Genomic DNA, 12813 nt, shown 5'->3' with positions numbered 1-12813 from the left:
TCACTCCAGAACAATTTCCTCCTAAATGTGAAATTAACAAGTGGCAGATAGCAGCAGCAGCAGCTCTGAAAAATGGACATAAAGGGATCTGATTATTATGCTTTGCAACTATTTTGTTTTGGATACAATGTATTTGCTCACCTTGAAACAATTTCCACTTAAGTGTGAAATTAAGAAGCACTGGCAGCAGGCATTAGCAGCAGCTCTGCAGAGAGCAAAAAACACTCGTTCTTTCATCCTTAAGAGGGGCAAAATAAAAGGGAAGAAGGGGAGGACAGAGAAAAGGGGGAAAAAACCTAACTGCTCTTAAAAGCCAGGCAGAGGGTGGAGTCCAGGGCCAGGTCTGTGCCGATCTCCTTCGCCCTGGAAGTTTGCGAGTGCTCTGAGCCAAGGGCAAGTGTGAAGCAGGCAGGGTGCCCTTCCTTCCCCTTCCCTGCTAACCACCCCTACATTTAAGCCACCAAGACCAGAGGCTGCAATGTGCCTTGCAGTTACTACTGCGGAACCAAGCAGGTTCTTGCAAGTTGGGGATTTGGGGAAAGTTCCCAGGCAGCCTTGAGCTCACGAGCCATCTCCATTTCATACATGAGTAGCAGTAGGGGCATGCATCGTTCGCTGGCCAGAGAAGGAGCAGGTTCAGGAAGCTTACTTCCCTCTCCTGTTTGTGGGCAGGGGGAATGGGACCTCAGTTTGCTTCTGCTTGTTTTGTCTCCCTCCCTTCCTCCCAAAAGTTAAGCAAGTAGCCCAGAGAGGAGAGGAGAGTGATGTTCCAGGCAGAGGGAGGAACACCCAAGAGGCAGCATGAAGCAAAGGGCAAGGCATGAAGAGGCTTTCTTGTGGTAACTGCCGCTTGCTGCCAGGGCAGTGCAGTGAACCGATCAGCTGTGAGCCGGCCGGCACCCCCCCCCCGCCTTTTGTTGCGGCTACTACCCCTGGCTTCCATCTGCCTGGGCAGCGCAGCAACCAGTGCTCAGGCTGATGACCACCTGGCCGGCAGTCCATCATCCCCCTGGCTGCTCGCTCGCCCTCGGCGAGGCACTCCAGGACCCAGCAACCAGCCTGAGTGGCGGAAAGAAGCACAGGGCCGGCAGGAGGGTGGGGTGGAAGGGATTTCTTTGCCTCTGTCCTGTTACCAGGGCTTTGTTACACATGCACTTTGCCTCAGGTCGAGAAGCAGGAAAAGCTAAGGGGAGTTTACCCAGCCACTGTAGTACCTCCTTGTGTGCAAATGCGGAAATGCACATTTCTGCATCTGAGGAGTACAACGTAACATCCTGTGGCTCTGATTGGTTTGGTTTCCCGGGCTTTTCCAAGCACATTCCTGCACATGCGCAAAAGTGGAAATACGTGATTGGCTGAAAATGAAGGAAGGGAAATGGGGAAACCCCAACGACCGCCCACAGAATGCCTCCTGCTCTAAAGTCCGCGGTATTGCATCCGAGCCCCTAACGTTGCAGCGGATGATTCACGCTTTAAAAAAGATAATAGCATTTTCCGCGGTTGTGCCAAAGCAGATTTAACCACACGAAAACGCGCTTTTGTGCGGGACATCATCAGGACGACCGAAAAATAATGAGAACACAAAGCGGTCATGTCACACATTATACAGTCGTCTGGATGAGCCCTGCGTGAACATGGGAAGCCCTTAACACGGGCATGTTAAAGTGAAAGTTGTTTTTGTTAACATTGAATCTTTGGTTCAGCCATCTCATACTTCACACTCCATATTAGACAATCTACCTGGAAGGGGGGGAAATCATCTTTCCCGTTAATGTGGTGACCAACTATTCCCAATAGAAAGCTAAATGTATCAACTAAGTCTTCCCAAACTACATTTTGTCTTTCTAGTTGTGTCTCTGATATTACGAGAACAATCCTAATACGTTGGTATGGGAGGGAGTTGGATTATTTGCTTTTCTTGAACTTGAGTTTAATATTTGTTTTTCTTTTCAGCATGATAATTACACTGAGTAACTTATTTTTAAACTTCTGTTCCTATATCTGTGACTTTTTTTTTATCTATTCCTTCCATGCCTTGGCCTATAGATAGCGAAGTGCAGCAGTCACTCAATCAGACAGCAGGAGTTTCAGGGAAAGGTATAACAGTCTTCAAGGGTCAAATCTGTAATAATTTGTTTAGATATTTGCTGTTAATTCAGATAGCCTGCTTTAGTTTGTGCTTGCTGCTTTTAGAAATTTTAGTACATAGTTTAGTTGTAGCCCTGAAAGGCAAGATGTTGTAAGCTGATGTGGAAGTTGTGGCCAAGCTAGATGATGCTTTTACATGTGTCAGGATTGAGAAATGTGGTTAACAAGGATGGGGACTTTAATATTTTTCTCCTGCCGCAGTTGTGACAAACCTTTCCCCACTCCCAGGAACTTTTCCCCCTGGAAGAGAAGCTGCCATTGGCATAAGTTATTCTTTCTCCAGTGGACACCAGGACACCCCTAAGTGGGTAGTATCTTCCTCTCCTGTTGCTTGAGGCAGGAAAGAGTTAACACTCCAAAGGACTCTCACCTTAGCCCCTCCCACAGACTGTCAAAGGCACAGAGCTATCACTGTACTCTATTGTAATGTGAGTAATTGTTTTCATAGTGTCCCATGCTGGGCAGTCCCTCTATTATCAGAGCAGCCTTTGTTGGTTCAACATAACATTATATCGGTTGAGGTTGGATATGGTATGTTCTGAATGTAGAATGAAATGACGAAATAATATTGGCCTACACCTGTTTTTAAGGCCACAACATTCTTGGACACAATGCATCATGTGCGAAGTCCATCCCTTCTACTTCACAGGATTGTTTGCTGCTCCTGATACAAATCTCAAGGATGGGCTATTTCTGTTCCTTCTCTGTCTCAGAAACTGGTCAGGTCACAGTCGCATATACTAATGTATTTTTTCTTGTTTGACATTATTAGCTCCCTGAACCTTGAGTCCCTCAGCGAGAGGAAAATAAAATGAAAATGATAATGACAACAATGATGATAATAATAACATATAATAAGGGGATGCCACTCAGTGATTATAGGGTTGTTACATCAGTCATTCAGGGATGATAGGAGTTGTAGCTCAAAACACCTGAAGGGCACCAGGTTCGGGAAAGCTGCTCTAAAGGAAAAGATACTTGGAGTAAGGCCTCCAGTAATGAATGTATTGAATTGACAGTTAATAGCCATTTAGGATTTTACAGATAATTATGCCTGGAAATGAACTGGAAGCCAGTGCTACTGGCATAACACTGGAGTAATATGCTCTGAAAAGCTGACCCCAGCCAGCACTCTGCAGAAATCTAATTGGGATGTGACCAAGGCATGTATAACTGGCCAGATTTGCATTCTTCAGGAAAGGATTAACTGGCACACTAACCAAAGCTGTAGAGAGGCACTCCTAAGCACAGCAGCTACCAGAGCATCCAAGAGCAGGACCAAAGCTGATCCCTCAAAGGGATAACCCTACCCATAACAGATTGTACATCTAAATGAATTCACCTTCCTACTGACTGTTAACACTTTTGCTTGCCCAGAATAATTTGCCCATCTTCTGTCAATAACTGTGCTCAGGTATTGGCTCAGTTTATTTGCCCACTTCAGACCATAACTGTGCTCAGATGTTGGGTCAGGCTCCTCAGCAGCATCCTGACATGTGATGGGGAAAAAATGGTGTAATCCACGTACTGGTATCCAGTACCAAATCCCCAGAAGATCTCTTATAGCACTTTGATGTAGCTATTAAGCAGCATGGTAGACAAATGAAACTCTAAGGCCAGTGGCCAAGAAGCAGTCCCTCTGCGCACTACCACTGGGCAGTAAGCAAAAAGAAAGGAAGCACGTCTGCCTGCTTTCAAGGACAATAATCAAGTTATGCTCCTTCCTATTCCGTCTGATTCCCATGCAGAAAGTAAGACTAAGTTTGTGGACACTCTTATCTTTAATGGATATTCCTTTTGATATTGTACTTCTGACATGGTTGTTGCCAGGAACCACCCTTTTCTGGGTGTGTTTAACTTTGTATGGTCACATGCAAACCCTGTAGAATCTTTGGGGAGAAATTATGTTAAGGGATGGGGAGAAATTTTATACTGGGCTCAGATAATCCTGTTGGCAGTCCAATCTGTTAGTCTGGAAATGCTATAACTGTGTTCTGTGGTTGCTCTTTATCGTAAAGGCTGAGCTAAATCCCTCTCTGAAGCTTCATGATAGCTTTCAAATATTCATGGGTCTTATGTGAATGTGAAGTTTTCTTCCAGTTCAGTCTTAAATATGACTTCACAACTACAAAAATGTGTGTGTAGCAATTTTTGACATTGATGTAAATGAAAAAGCTACTGATTGAATGAGACTTCCATATTTACATAGGTGCTTCTATTCATGCACACTTGTATATCCATGTGTATCATTGACTATGGATTTGTATGCTAAATGGTGGTGCATTTCCATCATTCTCAGCAACATAAGGATTGCTAAGCTTTATAATGGGTGCAAAAATCCTATTTCAGTGCTTGCTAATTTTTATTTAGCTACTGAACATGTACGAAAGTGCTTAAGGCAGTTTTTCTCAGTTTTTAAAGGTAATTATCTTTTTACCTTAATATTTTTATAAATACGTACTTCAGATTAAAATAATCTAGTTTAAAGTATTTTAACAGAAAAGTTTCTTTAAAAATTGTTCACTGTCTTGATATGTTTTTATTGTGTGTGTTCTTAAACAGTTACCGATGACCATTCTTTTGGAGATTCAGTAAGGTAAGATTTTACATTTGTTTTTAATGAATTAAATTCTATAAAACTGGAAAAAAATGTTTTATTCTCATTCTTTCTTTGTTTCAGAGATTCTGGAAAAACAGATAATGACAGCTGGCTTTCTTCAGAAGATGAAGAATTAGATTTCAGTCCCAAGGTAAAGTTATAATAGACTTTCAGGATTTGTGGGGTTTTGAATTTATTTAAAGATTGCTTGGAAGCTTCAGATGGTTTAGAACACAGCTGATAGGCTGGAAGATCTAGATTGCAGTTATTATATCATCGCTTACTGTTCTTCACTGGCTGCTAGTTTTAACTGAGGGCCAGGATAGTTGAAGGCCATCTGCTCTTATGCAAAAATGTTGTATATATTTAAATTTTGTTGTAAGCACCCTTGGGCATCTTGTATTGAATGGTGGGATAGAAATTGTGTTTTATAGATGTTTGTGTGTTATATGTAAATATTGTAAGAACACCATAAAATTGAATGGTCAATAAAGCATTCATATTGGATGATTTTGAAATTGCTGAGTCAATGGTAAATTTTTAAAAGTTGATAAATTGGTTTTACACCAATATAGTAATGTATTGTAGTAGTGGATAGAATATTGAATTGCATGACTTAGGCTGAGAGACAGTGACATGCCCAAATTTAGTCATATGCTTGTTGTAGGATAAAGTGAAGGCTGTTGGCATGTGCATCATCCTAAACCAGCCTTTTCCCACTTGGTATCCTGCAGGTGTTTTGGACTATAGCAGCCATCATCCCTGATCATTGGCTAAGCTACCTAGGGCCAGGATAAAAATATAATACACAAATTGTTTTTACAGCTAAATCTTAATGTGCTTACATTTTTTATTTCTAGAAACCACAGAAACCCAGTTTGGCTCAGATAATAAATATTTCTCAACAATTCAAGAAAACCAGTAAGTTGCCTGTAAAACAGGTTTATTAACATATAACTTGCTTATGTGAAAAAGTTGAAATTTAATGTCTTCTGTGTTTGTTTTTTGTGTGTGTTTGTATTTTGATGTAGTATATGAGAAAAGTAGTGTTATCAGACCAGAACATACAGCCATTTCACAACAGAATAAATCAAATTATGAAGCTGAAGATCTGAATGAATCCTTTCCTACGCCTTTGCTCCAAGTTCAATCCTTACCTCGTCCTGTTCAGTCCTCACCTGACTCCTTTTCAAAATGTCCCCAGATGACTTCTAACTTGGACTCTAAGCAGGTAATAATTTTAATGTTAAAAGTTTCAATCTATCATTTCTTTATCATCTGTATTTTATACCCACATGTTTTTATGAAGACAATGACAATAATCAATCATCAAAAGAAAACAGTAAAATAGTATCCATTAATCCCCTAAAGCAAGAATTGAATGATCCAAATTATTGTTCTTCAAGCAGTGAAGAGGAGGAATTTGAGGAGGAGGAGGAGGAAGAAAAGGCAGAAAGGGGAAATGAAGAGGAGGAAAAAGAAGAGGGGAAGGAGGAGGAAATGGAAGATAACTTCAGTGAAGAAAGGGAGCATAATTTCAGTGAAGAAAACATAGAAGAAGAAAGTCAGAGCAAGGTAGAAAATGAGGAAGGGGCATATTTTGAAAAAGCAGAAAGAAACTATTGCAGCTAATGAACATAAGGAGGAGGGAAACAGTAATAACAAAATATATTTACAAGAGGAAAAAATGAAGGAATCAGGTGATATCCCTTTGTCATTTATTGCTTGGTTTTGTGAGCATTCAGATGAAAATACAGCTATCAGCAAAGTGAATAATGAATTACCCAATTGTTCACTTGAAAACAAAAATAGTTTTGAATATGAAGACCAATTTCAGAATCCAAATAAATTCCAAGGCACTGAGAGAAATACCAAAATTGCACGTAACAGCCATATTGTCTTTATCGGAGATGCTTGAAGCAACAAATTTTACAAAAGCTGCATTTTCGTCTCTCTCTAATTATCTTAATAAGGGGGTGGATTCAAACCTGGGTGATGCCATTAAAAATGATGACGGTTCTGAGTTAAAGGCAGAATTTGAAAAACAAAGCAAGAGAACAGAAGTCCAAGAATGCTGATGTTGTGGATTATATTGGAGAAAAGAAATAAATGGTTTCAAAAGAACTGAAAGAAGGAATATATGAACCACTAGTACAGAAAAGTGAGAATAGTGAAAGAGAAAATCTGAAAGTTTTTCAATCTAGTATCAAAGTAAGTAAATCTAATATGAAGGGAAAATCCATTCAATAACACAAAATAAAAAGTTGTGAATTCCAGCTTAGCAATTTGAATTATAAATCATAAAATCCATGACTGATATAGTTACATAATTGTTGTAATTACAGGTTGGATTACTGTAGGGATAGCCAATGTTGTATACTACAACTCCCATAAGCCTGAGCCAGTGTCGTCAATAACCAGGGATGATGGGAGTTGTAGTCCAAAACATCTGGAAGGCACCACATTGGCTATTCCTGGATTACTGTAATGCATATGGGGCTGTCCTTAAAAATTATTGGGAACTGCAGTTGGTTCAGAACATAGCAGCAAAATGATTAACTGATAATTGGTGACTTTATTATATTTCATCAGCGCTAAATAATCTACATTGGCTACTGGTTTGTTTCAAGGCACATTTCAGCATGCTGGAATTAGAATGGCTTGGGACTAGAATACCTGAATGACTGCCTTCTCCCATATAAGCATACTCAGTCTTTAAGATTTGCTTCAGAGATCCTTCTCTGGGTGTCTACTTTTATAGTTGGTAATTACTGGTTTTTAATTGTTAACTGCTTTAATGAGTCCATAGAGGAAAAGGGCATACAAATACTTAACCTTAAACACTGACAAGTGATTATTGATGGTTAATAAAATAATGGAAATAGAACTATAGGAATTCCCCGCTATACGGACCTTCACTTTACAGACACTCGCGAGTACGGACATATTTACGGTAGCACCATTCCCCTGTTTACGCATGCTCGCTTCGCCAGAACGGACACTTAACGGCATGACGCCACCACCCAATCAGTTTCCAACTACAAGCTTTTTCTTAAAATAAGGCCTACTGTGTTTATTTTAGTTATAAATGCGTTATTTACATCAGTTATGCCTGTCTATGACAATTGCAGTGCAGTATATGCATTAATAAGTGAAAAAAGGTAGTGCTTCACTTTAAGTACATTTTCGGTTTACGTACCCATTGCGTACGTTAATGCGGGGTATTCCTGTATAAATAAAAGTTTTATCTTAATTGACTACAACAGTAATAGGAAACCTTCAGCTCATGGGCCTATAGTTAGGCCTGGCAGGGGTCTAATATGGCTGTTGAGTTTTTCCCAAAACCATACCAACCTGTCCCACACATCACATAATGTCTGATGTCAGGTGTGGGGCAGGTAAGATGTGGCTGCAAAGGAATAATCAGGAGTTTGAAGTACAATCCTGATTATGCCTTAGCAAGTGGGGCTCACTGAAAGCGTCAGTCTGTTCTGAAAGCAGCCCCCTTTGAAGTTTTCAGGTGTTTGAGAAATGGGTGGTCATGCCCATCTGTCAAAGTTGGCCTGTCAGGCGTTGGGGAAGTAAGGATATGGGCCACTAGGCAAATCTCCATCCCTGACCTGTAATGGGCATTCAATATAATGCCTATACTGCACTGACAACCTTCTGAAATGATGTGTTTAGGATTGAAAGGCACTGTTAGTATCACCTGTGAGAACACCCTAGGGTGGGTGTTTTTTTTTTACAGTGCAATCCCATATGTACATCTCATTGAGTTCAATAGAGCTTACTCCCAGGTAAGTGAGTACAGGATTGCAGTCTTAATCCTACAAAATGTATCCATATGTAGGTTAAAGAACAAGTGGGAAGTTTAAATTAAAAATTAGTATATAAACAATTAATGAGATTCTTTATGTTAGGGAGAATCTTCAGAGGAAGATGATGAGCAAGAAGATGATGATGAAGAGGAGAATCGAAAAATTTCAGATGTTGTCGATAAAAATTTGATTTATAATGAGAGCTCTGAGAAACCCTCACAAGACGGTGGTGTTAAAAGGGGTACAAACGCCAGTTTTCTAAATTCATATTACAAATTTAATTTCTTTTTAAAGTTTCATTTTATTTGCTTTTTCATTTCATTATCTCACATATTTTGAAATATTGAACTACAGTAACTTGTTGAAAGCAGAGGAGGCTGATCCATTAGGGCAAATGAGGCAGTACCTCACCAATCTCAATCTCAGTCTATCCTCAGGCAGGCCCCACCTGCCTCCTTTCTTTCCTACAAGCAGTCCAGGGGGTGGCACTGGCTTTCAGCTTCTTCCTCCATCTCAGTGTTGCCCCTGTAGAACTCAGCAGGGAATAGAATGGGGACAAAAGTAGAATTAGTTGGCTCTGCCTGTCATTGGTTCTAGCCACACATACTGTTAGTCAACCTGCCTTCCACCTACCAGTCCCAATGGGCACCAGCTACCACTGGTTGCAAGTATTAGCAAGTGAGCAGAAAATAGTTTGTGTTTGTGGGTCAATTACTATAAGAGGACACACTAATGCATGTTTACTTAGAAGTGAGATCCATTGTGCTAATTGGGGCTTACTCCAAGGAAAATATGCCTAGATTGACAGTGTAATGTACAGTTTGAAAAATGTGTGGGTAATTAGTCATTGCCATGAACTGGTGACACAAATTTCATCAGGAAAGTGTTGAGTCTGCTAAATAGCCTCTTTCTGCTCTCTAAAGAATGAATTGTTCTTGAATTGCTCATCTTCTCTGTTGGAATTGTTCATCTGGAGGCTTGAATTTCATCTCCAAGTTCTCTTACATATATTAAGCTGTAAGCAGTGTTAAGGTTAAATTCTTCAAATACTGTATCAACAAAAATGTTTCCTAAATAAGTGACATTAGGGGTTGGATCCAAAGTTGCCTGGAGAGAACTCCACTAACTAGACACTCTTGCAGACAGGAGGGGAGATAATTTCCCATCTCCCCATAGCATTATGCCACTTGAAAATATGCTCTGGGGAGCTGGGAGACCCTCTAGAACAGTGTGAGAATGGTCCTGGGGAGTTGCAGGAAGAAGGGCTAATCAGGAAAAATTATATAATTTTGAGCATTATATAAAAGCAGGCCTGCTTGATCAGTCCAAAGGTCCACCTAGTCCAACATCCAGCTGTCATAGTGGCCAACCAGTAATCCACAAGCAGGACAGTCTTCTCACTTCTTATTCCTAACTGCTGGTATTCAGAGGCATACTATTTGTGACAGTGGGAGCAGAACACAGCCATTGTGGCTAGTAGTCATTGATAGCCTTATCCTCCATTAATTTGTCCAATTGTCTTTTAAAGCCAACTAAGTCATCACTACATCTTCTGGAAGCAACTTTCATAGTTTGAACTTTGTACTTTCTTTTGTCTGTCCGGAATTATCCAAAGTTCAGCTTCATTGGATGTCCCTATGTCCTGGTATCATGAGATAGCAAGAAAAACTTGTCCCTATCCACTTTTTTCACACCATGCATAATTTTATAAACCTGGATTATGTTTCCCCTTACATACTTTTTCCTAAACTAAAAAGCCAAAATATTGTAACCTTTCCTCATAGGGGACTTGCTGTAACACCTTGATCCTTTTAGTGGTTGTTTTCTGAAATGGTTCTCTCCATTCCATCATGCCCACTATATTTTTATTCTCCTCTAAAACCAAGCACTCCAGTTCACCCATCTTAGCTCAGATGCTTCTAGCATTAGTATATGGGCACCTATACACACTGACTCTCTCCAAATTACTTTGGCACGTGCAAGGTGCTGTGGCCTCTCTGATTGGCTATCATGTGGCCTGCACTCTCAGTGCTTGGTTCTAGTCTTCATCCATTTAATGTTCATAAACATTTCCCCCCTCATCTCTACGGAATGATTTGTTCTGAATCAGCTGCCCTTCAGCTGCTCTCTGCTTTTCCGTTGCAATCAATTTAAAAGCTGCTCTGCCTCCTTTTCTATTTTAATCATCAACAGTCTGGTTCCATCTTGGTTCAAATTGAGCCTGTCCTTTTTGTACAGGCCAAGCTGGTGCTTAACAAACCCAAACCCCTCCTTCTGACGCCACTGTCCCCCCATTTATTTAGACTACACAGCTGTGCCTGTCTAGCTGCACATGGAACCAGTAGCATTTCAGAGGATGCTACCATTAAGGTCCTGACTTTCAACCTCCCACCTGGCAGCCCAATAGTGTCTGGAGCTGGCCTGCAACCACTCGTTCAAGGACCTTGCCCAGGAATGGAACATTTGCTACTGGCCTATAGTTATTAAGATTTTCTGGGTCCATGGAGGGCCTCTTCAGGAGTGGTCTCACTACTGCCTCTTTCAGGCAGCCTGGGACCAACCCCTCTCACAGAGAGGCATTAATCACTTCCCTGGCCCAGCCGGCTGTTCCATCCCTGCTAGCTTTTATTAGCCAAGAAGGGCAAGGATCCAGCACGGAAGTGGTTGCACGAACCTGTCCAAGCACCTTGTCAACGTCCTCAAGCTGCACCAACTGAAACTCATCCAAGAAGTCGGGACAAGGCTGTGCTCTGGATACCTCGCTTGATTCACCTGCTATAACACTGGAGTCTAAGTCCTGGCGGATGCTAAAGATTTTATCCTGGAAGTGCCTAGTAAATTCATTACAGCGAGCCTCAGATGGTTCTACCATGTCCCTGGGGCCAGAGTGTAATAGCCCCCTGACAATTCTGAAGAGCTCCGCTTTAGCTTATATACTGCCATTTTTCACCTAAAATACTAATCTTTTAAACCTAAAAAACTCTTGGTGTAAAAGCTAAGTCTACCTTCTCTTTATTCTAAGCTGATTCTTCCTACTAGCTAGGTCTGCACAGTGTGGAACTACATATCAGCGGCTGATTATTGTTTTTTAATCCTCTCTCAAAAATTGAGATTTAATCTAGGTTTCTAGTTTATTGTGGCCTCTCAAGACTCCCTCTGCTTGAGCAGAGCTGAAAGCTAGGTTTCCCTAGGCTTACCACCCCTAGGAGTTGTCTCCTGAGCTCTGAGTTGCTGCCTAACGTTGATTTAGCGCCTAACGCACAGGGCCCTTATAGTTCAATCTGATGCCTTAATGAAATGAATAAAAAAGTAAATAGGTGGTACTTACTATCTAGTTGCTTGACTACTTACCTTGCTTGTTACTTTGATGCTTTGTTATTTTCTGAGATGTTTGTCAGCTGGGGCTGCACTCTTTCTCATTGAGAGAGAGAAAAATTTGTAGAGAAAAGTTACTTGTGTGTGTTTTTTTGTAGCTGCATTGACATCAGGAATGAACGGAGGAGAGGAAGAGAACGTTGCAGAATCTCCATGGGATTCAGAGGTATCCATGGGATACACAGGAGGGTTTAAAAGAAAATACTGCTGCTTTAAGCCTGTTCTTGATTTTATAATATGTTGTCAGCTGAGCGTCTTTTTAAATGCTTGGCTGCCTTTTAGCACACACAGACATAGAGTTGACTTGGCCTGTGTTTCTAGGAGAAATTGTTCTGCCATTTCAAGATAGTCCATATGTCATTATTGCTATGTCATATAAAAATACTAATTTGGAAATGTAACAATGTAAGAATCTTTTAAAATCTTATATCCAAAAAAATGTGAACAGGATTCATTCCATGAACTCTTTCAGTAGTGCCACAGTTACTAGGGAGTCGCATTCCAATGTGTGAAACATGCTGAAAAAGAGAGAGAAACATGAAACTCGGGGGTGTAGTGCAATCAAACCTGTGATGGATAGGAGAAGAGTAAGAGAGAGAGAGGGAGAGAGGTGGCAACCAAATATAGCTATATAGAGACCTATAGAGTTGTGAAGAAAATAGTGTGTTGTGGATGGTCTGACAGTAAAAGACAAGTAACAGATGATGATTCTCTCAGATACATTGTGATTATAACAAGTAGTTGACCATTAGAGTAAAAAGCCTGCTCAATCCCACATCCAATCAGAAACTGGTGTTTTGAGGTACACTGCCTGTAAAAGTGACATATTTGCTCTGTTCGGGTAGAAGTCTAATAAGTCTATGCAGCCGGTTG

At 40.8% G+C, this 12813-nt stretch overlaps 1 protein-coding gene across 6 annotated transcripts in view; it reads left to right on the top strand.

The window, feature by feature from the left end:
• Positions 1-12813, top strand: part of ANKRD26 (ankyrin repeat domain containing 26) — a 198269-nt gene that overhangs the window by 11032 nt on the left and 174424 nt on the right. For all 6 annotated transcript variants that reach the window (XM_061640078.1, XM_061640076.1, XM_061640074.1 and 3 more), the window contains exons 7-12: positions 4711-4744; positions 4829-4898; positions 5608-5668; positions 5779-5978; positions 8668-8806; positions 12039-12106. In XM_061640078.1, the coding sequence (XP_061496062.1) occupies positions 4711-4744; positions 4829-4898; positions 5608-5668; positions 5779-5978; positions 8668-8806; positions 12039-12106 (572 nt within the window). The remainder of the gene's footprint in view (positions 1-4710; positions 4745-4828; positions 4899-5607; positions 5669-5778; positions 5979-8667; positions 8807-12038; positions 12107-12813) is intronic.

This window comes from Rhineura floridana, chromosome 8 (assembly GCF_030035675.1).
Source record: "Rhineura floridana isolate rRhiFlo1 chromosome 8, rRhiFlo1.hap2, whole genome shotgun sequence".
NCBI lineage: Eukaryota > Metazoa > Chordata > Lepidosauria > Squamata > Rhineuridae > Rhineura > Rhineura floridana.
The sequence above is the reverse complement of the archived record's forward strand: the minus strand, read 5'-3'. Positions and strand labels throughout refer to the sequence as shown.